Raw genomic sequence first — 22,314 nt, forward strand, 5'->3', positions numbered from 1 at the left:
GTACCGGGGATTGAACTCAGGACCATGTATGTGCTTGAGAGGCAGGTGGCAGAACCACTGAGCCAAATCCTCCGCTCCACGGTAGAATTTGTTACTTTTTATTTAACTAGTTTTAAAAAAATTCTCCTGTGTCCCCATAGTTTTCAGATCCCCATAGCCCAGAGCTGGGAATTTAACCAGAGCAATGAGCTACATCTCCAGCCTTTTTTTATTTTTTAATTTTAGACTGGATATTGTTAAGTTGCTAAATTGCCCAGGCTGGGTTCAAACTTGTGATCCTCCTGCCTCAGGTTCCTAGAGTGTTGGGAATCCCATAGCTAATTCCCATACCTATTTGGGTCTTTGGAGAATTTCCAGTCTCTTCATTTGTGATCCTGTGTACCATGGTAGTTTCTGTAACTGGTTTATATTCACTGTGTGCCACAGTTGCTCTGATTTCTCAGAACGTCTGCTTCTTTCCAGAATCATGGTGTGTTCGTGTGTGTGTTAACTAGCTGTTCCTCAAGTAATGAATCCTGCATAGTTTTGCCTGAAACTGGAACAGTGTTGCTTTAATCTAATTCTTTCATCCCTCTGGAGTGTTTTAAGACTTCATATGAATCATTGCTTTGCTTGCCTTAAGTTCATCCTTAGGAATTTGTTTCTGCTGCTGGGTGCGCAGGAACTGTATCTTGTTTTGATGGCCATGTAGCTTGCATGTGGGTGTCTTCTTGAGATCCCTGTGTCTGGCTGGGTTGTACACAGTGCTGCTTTTCTTTATTTTCACTTCTGCTGTTTAGGGAAAAGGAAAGTTAAACTTTGGACCTACAGTAGCTAAGCTATAACCACGATCATTGCCGATTTTGTTTTTACTTATCTCTTCAAAAACAGACACTAAAATCTAATGTAATGAAACTATTAATAATAAGTTAGGATTTTATTTTACATACACTGTTATATGAAATAGTAGCGCTTATTTTCTGGTTAATTACTATTTATGATGTCAGAACTGAAGTGAAACTTAATTATTCTTTGATTTTTAAATTTCATGGTTTTTCTTTTTCGTTTTTTTTTTTTTTTTTTTTGGTACTGGGAATCGAACTTGGGACTTTGTGCTTGCAAGGCAGGCGATGAAACCACTGAGCTAAATCCCTGGTCTTCTTTGATTTGTTTTTAAAGAACTTTCCCACAGATAGTAATCCCCAGTCATCAGGAAGAGTTGTACCCTGCTGCGGGCTTGCATCATTAGAGCTGCTGCTTCTGTGGTGACGGCGTGACACGCCTGTCCTGTGGTGCTGCTCAGGACTGTGTTGCATTAGTGACAGTCATCTCTCAGTTGAGAGTGAGAGGTCTGCAACAGGCAGTTGTGTGTGTTGTTGAAAACTGCATCAATGTATGAACTCTCTGTACATTTTCATAATTCCGTGTCTGAGGCCAAGGTCTGGGAGGCTGCTTTGTAAGGTTAGGGACTGAGTACACTGAATCACTCCTGGAGTGGCTCTGAAGAATGTTTCTTGATACCTGAAAGTGTACATACCCTGATTGAGCCTAGTGGTTTGATTTTTTCATCTCTTCCTCTTCTCTCAAATGCTTATGATAGCCTTAGATTGTGCCTAGATCTCTGCAAAACAGAACCTGTAGGTGCATCATTTCCGAGGGGCCTGAGAGATTCTGGACTTTCCATCCATAAAAGAAATGTGGCCCTGTCCTGGTAGGAGGCTCAGGGCCATTGTGCATTCCTTCTCTTGGGAAGTCAGTGACACCCTCAGCTTGTGAGTCCTGGAATAGTCAGAAGCACATTATCACCCAGAGCGTTCTTAAACCTTCAGGGTTCAGGCTACACTTCTGTGATGATACTGTGTTCTCTCTTTACTTGAATTTCCTTGGTTTTTGTGGAAAAACTACGTACACATTGTCAGGTTCTGTGAAAATTTCACTCTCTTGTGATTATTTTTTCTTCCACAGGATGAATACTCCATTTTTCCTCAGACATATTCCATAGATATTAATGGCTACATTCTTGTGTATTCTGTTACATCAATCAAAAGGTAAGACACCGGATGCTGGCTTGAGTTTATCTGCTATGCACAGACTGTGTGAATTCTTTTAAAGGCATATATGATAGGGTTAGTAGTGACAGACTTGATTAGGTGGTTTTTAATGACTTTCTTATGGACACAGGGTTATTAAAGAGAAAACATTGTTCCTATTAGATGTTTTGTAACACTGGTAGAATAAAATCTCTTACTGTAGGCTGCCTAGGTAATGATTGAAGATGACCTTCTATTTTCTGATAATTTAAACAAGAAATACATGAATTTTTACATTTTGTCTGTTTTTACCAGACTATGTGGAGGACAGTTTGGGGGTTTCAGTATTTGAATACTTTACCCTTCGAATTTATGGAACAAGACCTTCACGTAATAAGGTCTCCTCTGCCTACATGAAAATGAGGCCACTATTTAGAATAAACTTGGTTCCTCTTCCCACACTTTTTTTGGCTTATGAATTGATCACACCCTGTTACTTAAGTGATTCAAGAGCTGCCGTTTCAGTCACTGAGCCTGTGTCAGCCCAGCCAGCCCCATGGGAGGAGTCAGCTGAAAGGGTCTCATCCTTGGTGCATGTGAAATAAAAATGAGTCTGTAGCACTTCATGATATGGACCTTGGTGTCTTGGGCATGCTTCCTCTGTTCATTCCGTTCCAGGCTGGCCCATGGCTGTATTACAGTCCAGTTTGTTCTGTCATGCAACCTACAGTACTTAGGATTCCCATATCCTGTTTTTGACTCCTGAATAGTTTTATCAAAGTAATAACATGTGACTGGCCACAGTGGTACCCCCTATAATTCCAGCTGCTCTGTAATCCCTCCAGTTTTCTAAGGAGGCTGAGGCAGGAGGATTACTAGTTTGAGGCCAGCCTGCACAATGTAGCAAGGCCTTGTTTTAAAAAACAGAGCTCAATTCCCATTTGGCAAACAAAAAATAACTGCATAGTTTTAAAATAACATAAGGGCTAGGGATGATGCTCAGTGGCCCCTGGGATCCTTCCCCAGCACTCAGTGGGCCCAAAAAAAGGCCTAATGTGTAATGCGTGACTTGAGCAGACTCATTCGAAAGCCTGACACAGTGGGGAGTAAAGCAGACACTGCCTGCGTGGGCTGTCTGTGACAGTGCCCCCAAGGTAAAGTACACTGGCAGGGATGTCAGTGAATGTCTGGCTGAGCAAGGAGCAGTGTGGTGGGGGTCAGTTCTGCACAGCTCCACAGCAGAGGCAGTGATGTCACTGGTGCTTACAGGCTTTCTAAGCCAATGGGCGCGGTTTGCACTGTCTGCCGAAGCCAGGAGTGTGAGTAATCCGACCAGAGCTGGGGAAGTTGTCTTGTGACGGCACCTGGGAGGGGCGACAAGTGATCCAGAGCTCCAGTCATCCAGACAGTGGGCATTGAGGCTGGTGCTGAGGGGCGCTGGCTCAGAGAGTCATTTACACTGCTCATTCTTTGTCAGATGAGTAGGAAATTGAGTTTTGTTTCTGTGGCTTGTCAGCTCAGCCTGAGACTTTCTCATTAAAATATTGCACCTGTTGCACTTTGAGTATCATTGGGAAGGATTTCTTAGTGTCAGATGCATGTGCAGGGGGAAGGGATAGGTAGGGAAAATAAAGGAAATCTTTTGTGTAATTTTATGTTAAAAGGGTGAGTTTATGACCTGTGCATTCTCTCTGCTTTGTAACACTCATCTGAAAACTTCAGTACTGAAATGGATATCTTGATTTCATACGTTTTGTCTTACAGTTTTGAAGTGATTAAAGTTATCCATGGCAAATTGTTGGATATGGTGGGGAAAGTGCAGTAAGTAGTGCTACTTGGCCTTTTTCCATCATGGAGTCTTCCGGGTGACATGATCTGGCATTAACTGATTCATTTCTTTCTTGTAAATAGAATACCTATTATGTTGGTTGGCAATAAGAAAGACCTGCATATGGAAAGGTATGTAGCTTTTAAATTGTTGAGTTATAAAATCAAGTCTAAGCTGATTTATCACAGGTGGAGCGTTTTTAATTATTCTGATGGCAAGGATATTTCTGGTTGTAGTGTTTATGTGTTTCACTGCAGTGTGAATACCACATTTCTTTGAAGAGATCAGACTTGATAGAGAATTCTCTCCAGGCGCTCTGCTGTGACAAAGGCAGCAGGGTTCGTTGTTTTCACTGTGTGCCTTTGCATCTCTGGCTAGGATCACATAAGCCAGGCTGGGTGTGTGCAGCCTTACACAGCACAGCACAGTGGAGCCCAGCGCCAAGGCCTGGACTACGCCACTTGCATCGTGGCCTCGAGAAGGGCAGCACTGGAAAATATGGCCGAGTTCCCCCACTGCCTCTTTGGGCTGCAGGACTGCTGGTGACATGCAGCACTTGTCCTGTTGCCCAGCCTGGCATGATTAATGCTCACGTATTACTCCTGATGGTGACACACAGCCCCTAGAGTGGAGCCAGTTTCATTAATTATGCATGCTTCATGTAATGAGGAACAAAAATTAGAATGTTCTTGTTCTTCAGGGTGATCAGTTACGAAGAAGGGAAAGCTTTGGCAGAATCTTGGAACGCGGCCTTTTTGGAATCTTCTGCTAAAGAAAATCAGGTATGTGGTTTCTAAATGCATTTTGGGCAGCATTTTCCTGAGTCAGCATTTGATCCCTGTCTTATTGTGCTCATTTCATTCAGAGCTTTTCTCTGTTGTGTTTTGGGAGGCAGGCGGTGGTATTTAATCTTTTGTTTTGTTTTGAGACAGGGTCTCACTATGTACTTGAAACTGACCTGGAACTCACTATGTAGCCCAGGCTGGTCTTGAACTCACAGCGATCGATCCTCCCAAGTGCTGGGATTACAGGCATGCGCCACTACACCTGGCAAAAATTGTTTGTTTTTTTGTTGTTGTTGTTGTTTTGGTAACAGGGATTGAACTCAGGACCTTGTGCTTGGGAGACAGGCAGTGGAACCACTGAGCTAAATCCGCAGCCCTGTTTGTTGTGGTCCAGGAGAGTGGAACCCAGGGTCTCTCACATACCAAGCAGCACTCCACCCCTGAGCTACATCCCAAGCCCTTTTGACATTTTATTTTGAGACAGGGTCTTGTTAAGTTGGCCAGTGGACCTTGAACTTGGGGGTCCCTCCCCTCCTTCCTAGTGCTGAATGCAGTGTTTCCATGTCTGGTTACTTATGCTCTTGTCCCTGGGTGCAGAAACAGTGTGTTAATTCTGTGTCCTTGGTTCCCAGTCACAGGTATCAAGGGCTTTCTCTGGATCCACTTAGTTCCATACTGTAGATGGTGAGAATTCAAATAAGAATTGAAATTAGTAGGACTGGGGATTTAGCTCAGTGATTCCACCGCCTGCCTCGAAAGCGCAAGGACCCAAGTTCGATCCCCGGTACCCAAAAAAAAAAAATTGAGATTAGTAGTAAGATACTTGCATTTTAATTGAGTTAAATCAGAATTTATCAAGTAACTATTCTGTCCTTGAGATTATCTAGTTGAACTATTTCACTTTTTTTTTTTTTTAAAGTCACTAAATTGCCCAGACTGGTCTCAAATGTGTGCTGGAATTACTTTACAAGTGAGAAAATTATGATCCAAAAAAGTTAATAATGTCTCTGAGATTACCCTGTATTTTATGTGGTATAAGAAGTAGGGCTAAATGTAAGTAAAACTACATCTGGCCCTTTTACTCTACACAGTGCTTTCTGACGATCCAGTGATCTAGCATGGCCTTGTTTAGACAGAGAGGGGTCCGGGAGGTTGAGGGCTAGGCCAGGCCTCCTCATTGACAGCAGCAGGACCTGCTGAGTGTGGAGTGGTGCTGGAGGACGCAGCGCACTCATGTGAATGGCGCTTCTGTCTTCAGGGAAATGTGAAGCAAGCTTATCAGCCCAGTGTGAGCACGGGGGAGTCAGGAGAAGGACAAGGCACACGGTCTTCCTCTGGGAGAGGGACAGATGGGGACCCTGAGCTGGCCCAGGGGGGTCAAGAAGTGGCAGGAGAGTGACGTCAGCAGTTTGGGTTAGGGTCCCATGGGATTGAGAGAAAATGAGCTAGGGAAATGAGGATGCCAGGCGCTGCCTGTTGAGGAGAGCAGCCTCTTCCCACCCTGGGAGGCTGCATTTAGAAGATAGGGATTGGCCGCTGCTTGCCGCTTCATTGAAGAAGGGCTGATTCCACCCAGTCATGACAGCCGACGCCAGAGGACTAAGCCTGTGCTCGCTTCTCTCCTTTCAGACTGCTGTCGATGTTTTTAGAAGGATAATTTTGGAGGCAGAAAAGATCGATGGGGCAGCTTCACAAGGCAAGTCTTCTTGCTCAGTGATGTGAGCACAACCAGGCGGTCTGAGGACACTGGGACATATTCTGCCTGAGGAAGCGGTCCCCGCACCTCTCGGAGAAAACTCTGCTTCTTCTCTTCTGTTAACCTGAGAGACGTCATTTGGGTTAGAGCCCCTCCCCTTTCAGATTATGTTCAACTCTGACTCTGTCCAAATGAGTTCACTTCCATTTTCAAATTTTAAGCAATCATATTTTCAATTTATATATTGTATTTCTTAATAATATTATGACCAAGAATTTTATCGGCATTAATTTTTCAGTGTAGTTTGTTGTTTAAAATAATGTAATCATCAAAATGATACATATTGTTACACTACTATTAACTAGGCTTCAATATATCAGTGTTTATTTCATCGTGTTAAATGTATACTTGTAAATAAAATAGCTGCAAACCTTAACTCTTTGTGCTTGGCCTGGTGCTCTGGAGCCTTCCCATGGCCCCAAGGAGCGCAGATGACGGAGCTGAGTGGCCTTGGCCTATGAGGGTAGTGACTGCTTACCTTGCAGGGCAGGACCCTAAGCCGTGACTGGAACACTTGGTGGTGGAGCATTCGAGTTCCCCTTTTGTGTCTCTGATGCTGGTTGAAGAAAAGGAGCTGTTATAAAACACATTTTGTCCATCTCAGCTTGATGTCCACGTGAGGATAGAATTTAGAAAGTGATTTGCTTGCTGGTCATGGTGGCGCACACCTGTAGTCCCAACACGTGAGAGGCTGAGGCAGGAGGATTGATGTGAGTTCCAGGCCAGCCTGGACTACGTAGTGAGACCTTGTCTAAAAAGAAAAGATTTGCTTGTCCCCCTGTCCTCATTCCAGAACATCTGGAAGTTCAGAGGATGGGGTACACTACAAGCAGGTGCTCAGGGTCAGGAGTCAGCCTCGCCTGCCTTGACTGCATCCTCAGCTGGAAAAGGGGCACCCGAGGTGTGGGGCGTTGGCATGCGGCCCTCACCCTGTCTGGTCAGACTTGGGGTTGAGCCGTGTATTTCATATGAGGCCCTTTCCTGGCTCAGGTTTCACAGGCTGGCTGCTTCTGACAAGCAGATGTTGCCATTGTCTTACCATTTTTCTTTGCAATTAATTTTTAATAAAAAGTTATGTTCTTAGAATATGCCATTCTCTTGGGTCTTAAGTATTTTTATCTCACTTGTTATCCCAGCATGAAATCAGAGCCTTTGAAGACTTCCACCAAATGCTGTTTAAGTAAACTAATTTCAGCAAGCTGTTATTAACATGGTTTAATCTTAGAACTAAAAATATGTTAGTATCAAATGTATGGGACTGCATTAAATCAATCCAGTTCACCCAGCTAGCCCTTTTCATCTGAGAAATTCCTCCTGTGCTAAGGGAACTTCCAGCAGCGCACAGGGAGCTCACTAGAAGCTCATGCAGTCTCACAGCTCCTCAAATAATGCTATGTGCAAGCCCTACAGAAGAATCCACCTGCTCTGAGGACCTGTGCGTCCAAGGGCCGTGCACACAGCTGAGGACCCTGTACCCCGTGGAGTTGGTATCCTGCCAAGGCCTGGGTTGCAGTCTCCGAGGAAGTCACTTGGGTGCCCATGATGTGTTGCTATCCTGTGTTCTCTGCCTCATTATCCAGTGACATGGGAGACTCCTGGTTCAACACAAGGAAACCATCTTGGACATGCAGATGACAGTTCAAGGTCACAGCTGCAAGCAGAAGCGTCAACCTGATTCACCCTCCCTGTGAGCTCACGTGCCTTCGCCTCAAGAGCAATTCTTGTTCTTTTTTGAGACAGTCTCACTGTGTCCTTCAGGCTGGTCTTGAACTCATTGCATGGCCCAGATTGACGTCACTCTGTGATCCTCCTGCCAGCTGGCCTCCTGGGTACTGGGACTGCAGATGTGCACCACCGCACCTAGCATGTCGCAAACCTGAGTTCCAGAGGAAGCATTACTCTTCAGACCGCAGTGTTCTCACTGCGTCCTCAGTGGACCCAAGCACTGATCCTGGTGCTGTCTAGCCCAGCAAGGGACAAGCAGGAGCTTCCTGTGGCCCTGCCTACTGGACTTCAGGTTCCACTGTTGGCACAGTGCCCAGTGAAGTCACTAGGGCTCCATCCTCTCTCGTTCCCTTTCCTGTGCCTGCTAACAAGGCAGGCGCTGCTGCTTGGTGCCCTGTGTCGTGCGTGACAAATGCAGCCTCAGATAGTAGTGGTGGGATCCACAGGGTGCGGCAGCTTTGTCAGTCTGCCTGTCGTCACCATGTTAGAAGAGCACTGCCTCTGTGCTGGGATGTGTGGCACCTGCAGGCTGGGAGGTGTGTGCTGCCACATGGCCCCAGCACCACCTGGACATAGTGGCCTTGATGATCTAGCTGGTCAGAGCTGATGCCCATTCTAAAAGCAGCCCCCTGAGCAGTCCTTCCACACTCCAGAACTGCTTCAGCACCTTTCCTCCCTTGAGAGCAAGACACTTACATTAAGCAAACTATCTTGTCGCCATGTCCTCCAGTTCAGAATGGCCACATTTTAGCAGGAGGCAGATCGGGGGTTCAGGGAGCTTAGGGCAACTGGCAGAGATGGCCTCTTCACCCCTCACTTTGCTCCACTGCGTTTGAACACAGCCCCCATGCCAGGTAAACAGCACCAGCCTGGCACCAAAACACACTGGCTGGCCCAGCTCTGCAGGTGAAACTTCGTATACTCTGTTTTCATTTCCTTCACTCACAAATGAACCTGCCAGAGATTCCTGAAATGGCCCAAATCTGCAGGATCAGCTATTCCCACTGCCCTAGACAAATGCAAGTCACACTCACAGTGGCAAGGGTTACTGTCTACCTTGATTGCCATACTGAGATCTGTCACCTGATAGCAGGGTCCCCACTGATTCCTGCAGGGCCACCTCCCTCCTGGTCCCATGCCCGGGAAAGTGGCCATTTGGAGAGAGTTCTGGGAAACCATCTCAGGCCAGGCTGGCCCAAGGTCTCAGGACACCAATTCTGCCACCATGATGATGGGCAGCAGGCCTGCCATCGTTCACATGTCACAGGCACGGGTTCTTCAGTCCTTGGTCATAGTTGGGCCCGCAGAACTCGCCCCACTCCTGCTCAGCCCTGCCCTGGTACAATGCAGGGGAGCATGTTCCTGGGCAGGAACCTGGCTGAGCGGCTCAGACCCTCACAAAAGGTAGGATTTGTGTAGGAGGTGATGTTAAAGGTCTCACACCTGCTACAACCTAGGAGACTCCTGGTTTGGTTTGGTTTGGTTTGGTTTGGTTTGGTTTTTTCCAGTACAAGAAATCGAACTAAGGATCTTACACTTGCCAGGCAGGTGTGGCACCACTGAACTACATCCCCAGGAGATTCTTGCTTGGTTGGTTGGTTTGTCTGTCAGTCATATTGTATAGCCCTGGCTGTCCATGAACTCTTTGGTTCAAGGGATCCTCCTGCCCTAGCTTCTCATAGCTGGGATCACAGGCATCAGCGGCCATGCCTAGCTTTTTTTTTTTTTTTTTTTTTTGGTATTGCAGTACTAGGGATTGAACCCAGGGCCTCATGCATACTAGGCAGTTATATCCCTAGCCCTTTTTAAATTTCATTTTGAGACAGGATCTCTCAAATTGTCCAAGCTGCTCTCAAACTTTCAATGCTCCTGGGTCACCCTACAGGCATGGGCCACCACACTTGGCCTGGCCTGGCTGTGTTTTGGGGGGGTTTTTGGTTGGGGTTTTTTTTTTTTTTTTTTGGTACCAAGGATCGAACTCAGATCCTTTCTCTTGCAAGGCAGTTGCCAGAACCACTGAGCTAAATCCCTGGCCCCTGGCTGTGTTTTTTAAAATCCATTTCACAAGAAATCGTCCAGATTCTAGAAATACTGTCACTTCAACAATTAAGAACTTGGACCCTGTTCTTCCTACTCCCAAGAAAAGCCCAGGCAGCACCACTTGATTGTATTCATTACAGGAGCAAAACCCTCACTACCTTCCTGTCCCAGCAGAGATTTGTCTGGGCACTGGGTCACTGGTCCTGTCCCCATCATCAGATTAGACCTCAGATAAATAGACCTGGCTGGAGAGGCGAATGCATCCTGAACTTTACCCTAAAAGGATAAACACACGCAGGCTGCCTGCCAGCTGGGGCAGCTGGAAAGGTCACATTCCTCCACACTGACATCAGTGCAGTGTCACTATTGTGCCTTGGCCACCCTTTGAAGTTCTGCCCTTTGTGCCTGCAGTCAGAACTGTGCCTACAGCCCCCTCGACTGGAAATCCTGGTTTGGTGGACTGTGATGTCACATGCATTGGTCACCTCAAGGGGTCACCGAGCAGGCCAACGTCACCCCTAGAGTCCCTGATCCCACAGGCCAAGGAAGTACTCAAGACCAGGCCTCCCTCAGTTTCAGAGCTCAGCTGTTGCCGAGGCTGCTCACAGCCCATGTTTGGGACAGTAATGGATAAAGATTCTTAATCTAAAAAGGGAGAGCAAGAGAGGGAATTTCAGGATGTGAAGGTCTGTTAGGGTAAGCAACCACCTTTGTTTGCCTGGGACTGAAGGGGTGTTAGAGGTTGAATTTATTTTAGCCCCTAATCCCTGGTGCCTATGAATGGCATTATTTGGAAATAGAATCTTTTACTAATGAATCAAATTAAGATGAAAGGATTAGGCTGGGCGTGGTGGCACACGCCTGTCATCCCAGCACTAGAGGCTGAGGCAGGAGGATCACTGTGAGTTCCAGCCTGGACTACATAGTGAGACTCTTGTCTCAAACAAAAAGATAAAAGGATTAGGAAGCCCAGTCTGTGTGTGTGTGTTTACTGGGGAGTGAACCCAGAGCCCTGGCACTGACCTAATCTCCAACCCTTTTTATTTTGTATTTTGAGACAAGGTTTTGCTAAATTCTTAAATTGTCTAAGCTGGGCTCAAACTTCTGACCCTCCTGCCCAAGCAAATATGTGCCACTATTCCCTCCGTGATGTCCTTACAAAAAGAATAACTGGGCATACGTATGCACCGAGGACTGCTGGTGGACACCAGAGCCAGGAGAGAGGCCTGAGCCGGTACCTGCCGTGCTGTGACCTCTGACCTCGGGTCTCCAAAAATGCAGAGTGAATCTCCTTGAAGTCCCCCAGTCTGTAGCACTTCATTATGGCCGCCGGAGGAAAGGGGCGCTCCAGTGGCTCCAGTGGTGCAGTCAGTTAGCCTTAGTACTTACAGGTAAAGCAGGAAGGCAGGGACTTTCCCTTTTAAAACCAGACAGTCCCTGGCAAGCCCAGACAAGGAAGCCAAATGACAGGCGGCTGCTAGGACTATCACATTTGCAAAAGGAAGGAGCTGAAGCTCAGAGAAGCTGTGCCTGCCTAGTCCTGTGCACATTTTCACATTAGAAACAGGTCTTCCGTCACTGCTCTGTCAGTGCTTGGTGGCTGTCTGCCCTGATGCTGCATGGTGGCCAGGATGGGCACCAGGTGTGGCTGTGTGTGCTCTGTTGTCCCCCAGAGTTGGAGAAAGGCCAGCGACTGTGACTTGCCCGAGGCAGCAACCTCCCTATTCTGTCCCTTTCTCACCTTCCTAGGTTCCAACTCTTGTTTCCAGGTTCAGGGTGGTGGGAGACCTAGAAGTGTGGGTTCCCTGGGAATGGTGAGGCCCCAATATCATGGGCATCTGCTGTGCCTAGTGCCCCACATTTGGGTCATCCTGGCAGCAGGGAATGACAGATGCCCAGTAGTGGAAGGGGCCCAGGTCCTGGGCTGTGGAGCCCAGTACACTTGGCTTTGAGTCGTGGCAAGTGGCCTCTTTGAGGGGTTGGGACCTTGGTGGCACTGGCAAGGGGCTGTTCTGTCCCTAGATGGCCTGGTCCTGCCAGCCCCTCAGAGCTAGAGCCCTGTGTTGTCTGTGGGCCATGGAAAACCCCCATTGAAAGTGTCCAACCTAGTACTCATCCTGTCTCCTGCCGGCCCTGCTGGAACAAGCAGACACACCCATCTCCGAGGTGGTGGTCAGCTCAATGATGGGAGCACCTGCTTTGCCTGGGTTTGATTCAGAAACGCGAGTCCTGTCCTGGCACAAGGTCCATATCTGGAGCACAACTGGGGACGTTGAGTCACTGCTGGATGTAGCTGCTTTCCTACTCTTCCTCCTGCCTCTGCTCTCCACTGACCTCTGCTCAGCCCTGTCCCAAGCCACTCAGTCTCCACCAGGCAGGACTAAAAGGAGGGAAAAGGGTGGAGCCCAAGGTCACTCAGGCCTGGAAATGTGGCCTTGCTCCCTCACAGAGACCCTGCTGGTCTGCTGTTTGTCTTCCTGCCTCCTAAACCCCCTCCTGACTGCCATGTGGCCGACATTGCTGCTGGTGAGAAGTCTGTGGTTTATTTGTGGACAAACTTCTCCCTGGTATCTTTTTTCTCTTTTGGAGTGAGGTCTTGCTCTGTGGTTCAAACTGGCCTTGACCTCTTGGTGACCCTCCAACTTCTGCCTCCTATTTGTGGGGATTCAGGTGTGTGTTGCCACACCATTTTTCAGGGGAGTTTACAAATTTCCTAATTCATTTGGATCCAACTGAACGTTCATCACATGAAATTTTTATTTCAATAACTATTTTAATTCCAAAATTTTTAAATGGCTGGGTGTGGTGGAGCACACTTGTAATCCTGACACTTAGAAGGCTGAGACAGGAAGGATCAGTGACAGTTGGAGACCAGCCTGGGACACAGTGAGTTTAAGGTCAGCCTGAACTGCATAGCAAGACCCTGTCTCAAAAAATAAAACAATAACAAAATTTTAAAATGACTCTCCTTTATGTCTATTTTAATTTTATTCCTGTTTTTGTTTCTTTTTTTTTAGACAGGGTCTCACTGTATAGATGGTTGACTTTGAACTCACACACACACACACACAGACTGGGCTTCCTAATCCTTTCATCTTTTTGTTTGTTTGTTTGAGACAGAGTCTCACTATGTAGCCCAGGCTGGAACTCACAGTGATCCTCCTGCCTCAGCCTCCAGAGTGCTGGGATGACAGGTGTGTGCCACCACGCCCAGCCTAATCCTTTCATTTTAATTTGATTCATTAGTAAAAGATTCTATTTCCAAATAATGCCATTCATAGGCACCAGGGATTAGGGGCTCTAGTGCTCTCTAGTGCTGTTTGTTGTTTGTTTTCATCACTCCAGCGGCTGCCACCAATTCTCACTGTGCTTTAGTCTGCACTGGGAGGCACAGCTTTGAAGGCCATCTTCAGTCTGAGTCCCTAGATCCAGAAGTGTCAGGCTGAAGATGCCAGATCTAACACCAGAACATAAACAGGTAAAGCAGGCTGCTCTAAAAACAACAGCTAAGAAACGTTAGAAGGAATAATTAACTGTGAGAGTAAGAAGCGTGCATCTCAGATTCCAATCAGAGGTTCACTGATGATTTGCTGTGTGACTGTGGGCAAATTGCTCACTTACTCTGGACCGTGGTTTACACATCTGCAAAGTAGGGATCCCAACAATCCCCACCTCCCACGATCATGCAGAGAATTGATGAAAAGATACTTGTCATGCCTTGGTTGGTGCCTGGCCATACTGGACACTGTGAGAGTCGCTCTGATCACTCCCCTGCTACTGAATTCATCAGGCTACACGCACCACTGCGCCTGGCCTGCCACTTCCCAGGGTGTAGTTACTGTGGTCACCACCAGGGGTCAGGTTCCCCCCCACTTGCTTCCAGCTAGGCTGGGATCCAGGGCTCAGCTGATGTAGTGCAGCCAGGTGGTTAGCCTGTCCCTCCCTCCCAGGCTTTTGACCCTGGAGACCTTGGGCCCCTCCCCTGAGGAGCAAGATGGCTTGGGGTCACAGTGCAGCTGACTCTGGCATGGACTCTGCCCCAGCTTTTTCCTGGGTCATAAGCCTGGGAGGGAGGGACAGTGCTGTTGCAGGTTGGACTCAGCAGTACAGTGTGTTCGACCCTTTACCATCACGTCGTGGTGGGTATGGGTCCCCGATGCCCAAGTCACGCAGGTTCCTCAGTGCCACTAAGTATTTGCTTTCTCCCAGGCGATCCAGCCATCTGCGGCAGGAGGCTAGGGTGCCAAAGTTCTCGTTGATGACGATTTAACAAGTGTTTTGTTCTTGGAAGCATTATTGGCACGTGTCCAACAACGAAATTCTTCGTGTAATGTGAACACTCCTTGTCGTTGTGAGCAGCGCCTTTCCTTTGCCCGTACTACCAGAGGTTTCCATGGCATGCACTTCTGCTTCCTCCATCCGCATCACCTCCGCCCTTCGCGATGGGCATCGTCTTCCCCACCTGGATTCGGTGTGGGCCAGTCGAGTGCCGGTTCCGATTGTGGATCGGCTTCACTTGGCACGTCTTCCCATCTATCCCTACTTCATAGGGTTCCACAACTTCCTGGATGGCCTCACCGACATCACGCAGACGAACGTCAGTGCCAGCCCACTTTATTCCAGTATTAGTGGCATCTTTTGCAGCTTTTAATAATGTATCACATTTGGGATTAAAGGTGCCAGTAAAAAGCACAGCTGATAATCCTACCGCTCATATGCGCTCCAAAGTGGATCTTAGAGATGTCATCGTACTGCACCACCGAGCTGTTGCCCGCGTTGGGCGTGTAGTGCGGGGCACAGTTACTGAGGGAACAGCCAGTCGGAAAGGGCAGGCCTGCGTTCAAGCCGTTCTCTTTGATGAGCTTGTGTGAACAGTCCTCTGTCATCGTCATCCCGGGCTCGACCCAGCTCATGACGTATTTTCTAACTTGTCAATGAGCTTCCACACCTCCTTGAAAATCATCCCAAATCTCCTCACTGGCCTGATCTAATGCTTTTCTTTCTTCCCCTGTAGTTCTCCAAGCAGCTGTTCGCCAGTCCTGTGTGGGTGGGTATTCTCACTCCTGTCCCTTCAGGAACACTCCGCCAGGGTACAGGTCAGGGATCGGCAGGAGGGAGGGTCTGTCTGAACTTTTGGTCGTCTTCTTCCTCTTCCTCCTCTCCTCCCCCTCCCCCCTTCTTCTTTCCATCAACATCAGCATCTTCACCATCAGCATCTCTTTCTTCTTTTTTTTTTTTTTTTTTTTTTTTTTTTTTTTTTTTTTTTTTTTTTTTATTTTTTTTTTTTTTTTTTTTTGTACCAGCGATTGAACTCAGGCCCTTGTGCTTATGAGGCAGGTGCCATAACCACTGAGATAAATCCCCAGCCCAAGCATCTCTTTCTTTCTCCTCCAATGCTTGTCTTTCCAACTGTTTTGCTGTTTCATCCACAGAGGCTCCTCGTTCCTTATCGGGTTCCGGCTGCCCTGCAACAGCGCCTTTACTCTTCTTCTGCTTCTGTTTCTTTTTCTTGGTTGCTTCCTTGGCCATAGAAGCTGCTCCTATTTCCTTGTCATCTGGGGCCAAGTTGACATTCAGGTGGCTCCAGAGGCCTCTGCCTTCTCCATGCCTGCCAGAATTCCAGAGAAGGCGTGAGGGAGCATGACAGAGCGGCAAGGGCCCCACTCCTTCCCCAGCCCTTTGTTTTCTGAGACAGAGTTTTGCTAAGTCTAAGTTGCCCTGGCTAAGTTTGAACCTGTGATCCTCCTGCCTCAGCCTCCCAGAATGCTGACATAACAGGTGTTCAGCACTGCACCTGGTCCTTTTCACATTTGGTGCTTCCCCATTGGACAGGATGAGGCTTATCCTTCATTAAAAGCGAGGACAGAGAGGCTGTGAGAGGGGCGTCTCCTGCTCTGGCCATAGAACAGGTCCAAGTCCTGCATTCCAGTGCCTTCCCAGAAATGCCAGCCTGTCTCCTCAGAGCCCTGCCTTGGTGAGGGACCCTTTGTGGCTTTATGGGGTCACTACAACGCACTCAGCTAAGCTAGGATGAGATCTGCCTTAGCTCAGATGCTGAGACAATTCAGCAGAGCCAGGCAGGTGCACACTGACATTGATCTCTTGCAGACCTGGAGATGGGACAGCCACAATCCAGGTGCCAGCCGATTCAGGGCCCTGATCTCAGTGGCTTACGGCCCTACCCATATGACCTCATTTAGCATCGTTCATCTCCAAACAGGCACACTGGGGTCTGCACACGACTCTTGGAGTGCAGTTCAATGCATAATAAGATCTGTGAAATAGGGTAGAGTTGTCCTTGGCTGGTTTGGGTCCTTGACTTAGGAGATCCAGAGTTTTTTTAAAAAACCACAACTGAAGCACACTTTTGCAGGAAGAAAGTTAGAGGAAGACAGGAAAGATCTCCACTCAGATGCCTGGGGGTGGCACATTGATGCTGTGTTGACCAGCATTTGGCGCAATGCTAGAGCCAGACCTCTGGGTCCTCTTCTCTCTCGTCCAACTCCAGCCTTGGCTGTCTTGGATACTCCACTGTCAGCTCAAGGAGACTGCTGGGCTCTACCTGGGTTCCCTTCTTGCTCTGTGATCTGGGCAGGCTCTCAAGGCAGTGACTTGGCCCAGTCATGGGCTCAATCTCCCTTTTCCCTGTCCCTCAGGGATTAGTGTCCTCCATAACCTGATATCCAGGGTCATGAAAACAATTGTTTCACAAGTTTTGAGTTTGTTTTGGTTATTGCAGACAGAAGAGGGGATGGAATTGGGTCCTGGTGACTGTCTTGGCTAGAAGTGGACACAAAGCTAGTGAATGTTGAAAGCTATTTCAAAACAGCATGCACTCTGTCTAGTCAGCCCCTGACACTTCTCCAGGAGGAGGCTGCAGGGAGATTAAGTGGAAGTTTGAGGGTAGATGGGATATTTTCCAGCTGTCTTTTCCAGCTACAGAACAGTCAAGTCCTTATATGCATGGCCCTGGTCACAGACCCAGGAAAGGCCCGACATTCCAGTACAGGATGTGGGTTCCCTAGAGGGCAGCCCTGGACTTCTGGGCTGTGCTGGGGCCAGGGCCAGCAGTGGCCTCTACAGAGAAATTTTAGTGTGAGGAGACTTGTTTGTCCTTCTTTCTTCCTTTCTTTCTTCCTCTTCCTTTCTGTACTAGGGATCGAACTCAGGACCTTGCACTTGTGAGACAGGTGGCAGAACCACTGAGCTAAATCCCCAGCCCAGGAGACTGGTTTTTCTAATGCTGCCACCTTTTTAATTTTGGGCCTGACTGGATTCTTTGGAACTAGAATGAAAGGATGCTGTCTTAGGAAACAGGAGCCTGGGGAGTGGGGAATCCTGGTTCCACGACGATTTTTCATGCAACATTTATTACATGTACTAATACAGTGGTGCCTCGGTTCATGAACTTACTTTATTCTATCATTTTGGAAAAGATGGCCACACTTGCGTTCATGTGGGAAAGATGGCTGGCTATGGTTATGTCACTTGATGCAGAGTTTGCAAACAAAAACAAAATTTTGCTAAATGCTTCTGTTTATGAACCAAATTGTTTGCAAACAAAAATGTTCATGAACCGAGGTACCACTGTAATAACATAGAAGCTCCATAAAGTTTTTAAAAAACCACAATAAATTGTGTATAGGTCAAAATATGCATCATTAAATGAACCACTGTAACCATTTTAAAGTGCATGATTCAGGGGTAATAAGCACATTTTACAAGGTTACCTGGCCATCACTGCTGTCTGTGTGCACAACTTTTTCATCACCTCAAACGGAAACAGGGAATGATGATGCTTCCCAGTCCCATTCCTCCTAGATCCTGGCAACTCCTATTCTGCTTTCTGTCAGGATTTGTCTATTCTGGACATTTCATATAACCAGAATTGTATGTACATGTCCTTTTGTTTCTGACATTTTTGCTTAGCATATTTTCTGAGTTCTGTGTTGTGACAAGGGCCAAAACTTCATTTCCTTTATAGCTGAACGGCAGCACTCCACTGAATGAGCACAGCACAGTCTGTTCATCTTCAGAGTTTCTCCGTCTTTCAGCACACATCAGTACTCCATTCTTGTTTGGGGCTGAGTAGCACTTCACGGTATGGACATACCACGTTTTATCTAACTAATCATTGGTTAATGAACCTTTAGGTGTTTCCATCTGTGCATATAAGTGTGCATGTGTGACACTGGGGATGGAATCCAGGGCCTCACACGTGCTAAGCAAATGCTCTAGCACAGAGCTACATTCCAAGCCCTTTTCACTTTTCGTTTTGACACAGGGTCTCACTAAGATGCCCAGGCTGGCCTCAAACTTTCAATCCTCATGCCTCAGACTCTTGAGTAGCTGGGATTACAGGCATGTGCCACCACACCTGGCTGGGTGGTTTCTACCTTTTGGTGAGTATGAATAATGCTCATTTCTCTTGGGTGCATGCGGAGTTGTTGGGTCACATGGTAGCTCTGGATTTAATAGTTGCAGCAATGGCCAGTCTGTTTTCATAGCAGCTGCACCATTTTACATCCCCATTAGAAGTGTCTGCTCAGATTTTCCCATATTTATGATTTTTAATTTCCTCTGATCACCCATCCTAGTGGTTGAAGTAACACCTCCCATTTCCCTGGTGACTCAGCCCAGCAGCTTTCATGTGCTTGTTGGTCACTTGTCTGTCTTTCTTGGGAAAATGTCTATTCAAGTCCTTTTTCTATTTTAAAATTAGCATCTTCCCAGAATGCAACTGAGTTGTACCACTCACCCCAGATTCGAAAATCTCCAGGGGCTTCCCATTTCCTTCTAGAATCCCTGGGTTCTTCTCCTGGGAATGACTTATGGACAGGGAAGGCTTACAACCTCTTGAGGAATCCCAGTAGAAAGAGACGTAAGTCTCCAATAAACTGTGGTTACACTCACTACCAACAGCAAGAGCTGTGTCTTAGTCAATTTCCTCTGTGCTAGGGAAAAATACCCTATCTTTGCCACAAAGAGGGTGAGGTTCATTTTGGCTCATGGTTTACAAAGGTTTCAGTCCATGGTCAGCAGGCTCCAAGGCAGGGCAGCTGGGCAGAGGGGCCTGGCGGAGGAAAAGCTGCTTACCTCATGAGGCACAGGAAGCAGAGTGAAGAGAGGAGCTAGGGAGATAAACCCTGCCAGGCCACACTCCCAGTGACCACCTCCTCCAAGTAGGCCCCACCTCCCAAGAGCAAGTCAGCTATGAGCCTCTGTTGTTCAATCACCTTCCCCAAGCCCTGCCTACCAGTGGAGACTTTGGGGAGAAGGCTAGATCTGAACCATAATAAGCTTGTATGAGGAGGGAAGGAACAATTCTGACAATAGTGACCATGAAGTACTCCAAAGGTCCCTCCCCTGTCATCTTCCATCTTGAGAACACCCACTTCTCTTGATGTTTCTCACAGAGCCCCTCACCTGTCCAGCAGGTGAAATCGTGATTATCTGTGTACCTTTGGGAATGGGCGCTTCTGGCTACAAGATTTCTCTTCCATGTGGGGTGCAGGGAGTTCTCCCCCATTTTCATTAGTTAAATATCTTCCTGCTTCTTTCCCCTACCCCTCAGTACTGGCCATTGAACTTGGGAAGTGCTGGGTTACAGCCCCAGCAACCCCCCTCCCCGCTTCCTTTTTTTACAGTACTGGAGATTGAACCCTAGCTTTTTATTTGTTTTGTTTTTGAGACAGTGTCTTGCTAAGTCCCTAAATTGCCCGGGTTGGTCTTGAACTTGCTAACTTGTCCTCCTTGTGCCCTCAGACTCCCAGAGTGCTGGGATTATAGGTGTGATCCTCCATGCCCGCTCCTTTTTATTTGAGACAGAGTCTGGCTAAAATTGCCCAGACTGGGCTCTAACTTGCTATCCTCCTGCCTCAGACTCCCAAGCAACTGGAATTGTAGGTGTGACCAACCATTCCCTCTCCTGCCCACCAGGACTTCTTCTTTGATGCCTTACTGCCATAAAATGATTCTCCCTCAAAGAAACCTGGGTACACAAGCATCGAGGTCCTGGCAGGGGGCTCTCAAAGAGAGGTGAGGAGCTTTCCCGATGTCACAGTTTTGCAGGCAGACCAGCCTGACTCCTGCATCTCTGCGCTTTGTCATCTCAAGGTGGGGAAGACCTAGATGAACCTAGATTCAGAGGAAACAGGCGCCACTTCCTAACTTTCCCACCTCCTGCGTTCTTGTTAGATTCCCAGAGCAGCCTGTGATCTGCAACCTGCAAAGAAGAAAGGATGAGAAGCTGGTTTAATACATTTTCACCACACACTTACCCCCAAATCAGAGATGGCGCTTATCCTCCACCAGGGGTCCACTGTGAGCCAAATCAAGGGTGTGGGAGTTGTGCATAAAAGAAGAGCAGGAACAAGAAAGCGTCTGGGGAAGAGGCAGTTATGGAGGCCAGCATCGTGTGGGCCCATATGAATTGAGCTCAGGAGCTGGTGGCTGCTGTGTATTCTCTGACTGCTGAGGGCTGAGAATAGAAGCAGGTGGTTTGTTGGCGGCTGGGTGGAGGAACTAGAAATGCATGGGTCCCGTCTTGCTCAATATTTTGTCCCAGAACCCTTGAAAAATGAACTGTCCTCTCAGCATGGTGGTCTTGTCTGGCCTGCCACTGGGCAAGCTTCTTGCAGGTGGGACTACCCTGGATGCTCACCACTTGGTTAAGCCCTGTGCACCCCAGGATAACAATCTCCTGTTCCCCTTGCCATCTGGGTCCACTCTGGCTGCTCTCCAGGAAGACTCTGGCTTGGTCTCCTCACCCCTCTGGCATGCTCAAGGCTCCTGTCCTTTCTACCCAGCTGGCCTCACCCAGAGGCTACACCTGCAGGCCAGCTGTGCTCCTGTGTTCACAGCTGTGTGTTGCAAAAAGCCCTGGAGCTCCAGGTTACAAGATGAACTTGGGATCCCACAGATGGGATCTCAACGCAATCATCCCACACCCCCCTCCCCAACCACCCCCGTCACTCGGTCCCCTTTTCCCCAGCCCCTTGGCTCAAGGGGACACAGATCCTAGGTCCTCTCTGTCTGCTTCCTCTCTCCCGTGAACCTCCAGGGACCTCCAGGTCCACTAAAATCCCTTCCTTGGCTCCTGATGCCTGGGATGTAAGAAAGGACGGAGACCTGTGAGTTTATGTGCAGACTACCTCACAAGTTTCAGGGGCAGGGTGGAGGGGCAAAGAATAGAAGTCCCTGGCTGGGCCGCTTGGGAACGAAGCCCGCTGCTCGCTGCTCGACGGGACTCGACCTGGGATTTTCTTGGAATCTGACACGGTGAGCTGTGGGCTGGCTCCTCGAGGCAACCTTTTCCCTGCCCTTCTTCCCTGAAAGAGTCCTGCCTGGAGGACTCGGGGAAACCCTGCTTCCTCTAGGACCTGGAGGATCCGGGGGGGGGGGTCACCCTCTTCGCCCCCCACGAAGCCGGCACCGGAACTGCTCTAATGGGAACCAGGCGACCGCGCTCCGGGAGGGCTGCGGCCGGGGGGGAGGGTGGGATTCCTTCCCGGACTTCTGGGGCTCAGGGACGGGAAAGTGGGAGGGGGTTACAAAGATGTAGCGGGGAGCCTAACCACCCCGAAACTTCACGAAGCCCCGCCCCCCGCGCCCAGGCCCGTCCTCCCTGGAGGGACTTCGGTAGAATTTGGGGTGCCTGCGTGACTTCCTAGTGATAGCGGACTCGGGGCTACCCGGTCGCTCCCTCCCCCTTGAGGACCATCCCCAAATCTCAAGACCCCTCTGTCAGCTCCAACCTACCTCCTCTCCACTCTGGGCCCTGGGGGCCGAGGCCGCAAGAGGCGCAGCCCCAGCACCTGGAGATGTCGGAGCGAAGAGGGGCGCGAGCGCAAAGCTCGGACCCCGGCCCGCCTAGGAGGATGGGAGCTTGGGGTGGAGCTGGCGCCCAGCCGAACTGTGGGAGGGGACAGGTTGGGGGTGGTCTCTGAGGAGGAGCCAGGCCGGACCGCATTGTTCCTCCTCTGCCTCCCCGAGTGAGTGGCGCGGGCTGGGGAGGGCGCCTGAGGCGCTTGGCTTCCCGGGCTCCCCTGACCGCCCTGATCCTGTGGGCGCAAGGAGAGGCAGGAGCCCTTGCGCGACCCCCGACGCAGCTGCCTGGGACGCCCATTGGGGCGCGCAGCCCCTAGTGAGGGGTGGTCTGCGCCTGCGCCC

The 22,314-nt window shown here is 48.7% G+C and overlaps 2 protein-coding genes, 2 long non-coding RNA genes and 1 pseudogene across 5 annotated transcripts in view; 3 read left to right on the forward strand and 2 right to left on the reverse strand.

The window, feature by feature from the left end:
* Positions 1–7,071, forward strand: part of Rheb (Ras homolog, mTORC1 binding) — a 42,045-nt gene extending 34,974 nt beyond the window's left edge. The window contains exons 4-8 of the mRNA XM_010637539.2: positions 1,945–2,027; positions 3,774–3,830; positions 3,921–3,968; positions 4,538–4,619; positions 6,252–7,071. Coding sequence (XP_010635841.1) covers positions 1,945–2,027; positions 3,774–3,830; positions 3,921–3,968; positions 4,538–4,619; positions 6,252–6,344 — 363 coding nt within the window. The 3' untranslated portion in view covers positions 6,345–7,071. The remainder of the gene's footprint in view (positions 1–1,944; positions 2,028–3,773; positions 3,831–3,920; positions 3,969–4,537; positions 4,620–6,251) is intronic.
* Positions 705–10,380, reverse strand: LOC109118477. Of its 2 annotated transcripts, none has more exons than XR_004517493.1 (3): positions 10,302–10,380; positions 6,857–6,934; positions 705–771 (listed from the first exon to the last, which is right to left on the reverse strand). It is a non-coding gene; the product is annotated as an uncharacterized LOC109118477 (long non-coding RNA). The 2 variants fall into 2 exon arrangements; XR_002025808.2 differs by having other exon boundaries at positions 6,857–6,952; positions 10,302–10,374.
* Positions 10,381–14,181: 3,801 nt separating this feature from the next.
* On the reverse strand, positions 14,182–17,881 carry LOC104871605 (annotated as a pseudogene).
* Positions 17,882–18,478: 597 nt separating this feature from the next.
* Positions 18,479–21,411, forward strand: LOC104871575. The gene is made up of 3 exons (XR_782908.2): positions 18,479–18,545; positions 20,083–20,181; positions 20,341–21,411. It is a non-coding gene; the product is annotated as an uncharacterized LOC104871575 (long non-coding RNA).
* A 179-nt stretch (positions 21,412–21,590) lies between these two features.
* Positions 21,591–22,314, forward strand: part of Wdr86 (WD repeat domain 86) — a 19,338-nt gene continuing 18,614 nt past the window's right edge. The window contains exons 1-2 of the mRNA XM_010637590.2: positions 21,591–21,681; positions 21,860–22,059. Coding sequence (XP_010635892.1) covers positions 21,591–21,681; positions 21,860–22,059 — 291 coding nt within the window. The remainder of the gene's footprint in view (positions 21,682–21,859; positions 22,060–22,314) is intronic.

The sequence above is a fragment of the Fukomys damarensis genome, unplaced genomic scaffold (genome assembly GCF_012274545.1).
Source record: "Fukomys damarensis isolate Sample0158 unplaced genomic scaffold, DMR_v1.0_HiC HiC_scaffold_16, whole genome shotgun sequence".
NCBI lineage: Eukaryota > Metazoa > Chordata > Mammalia > Rodentia > Bathyergidae > Fukomys > Fukomys damarensis.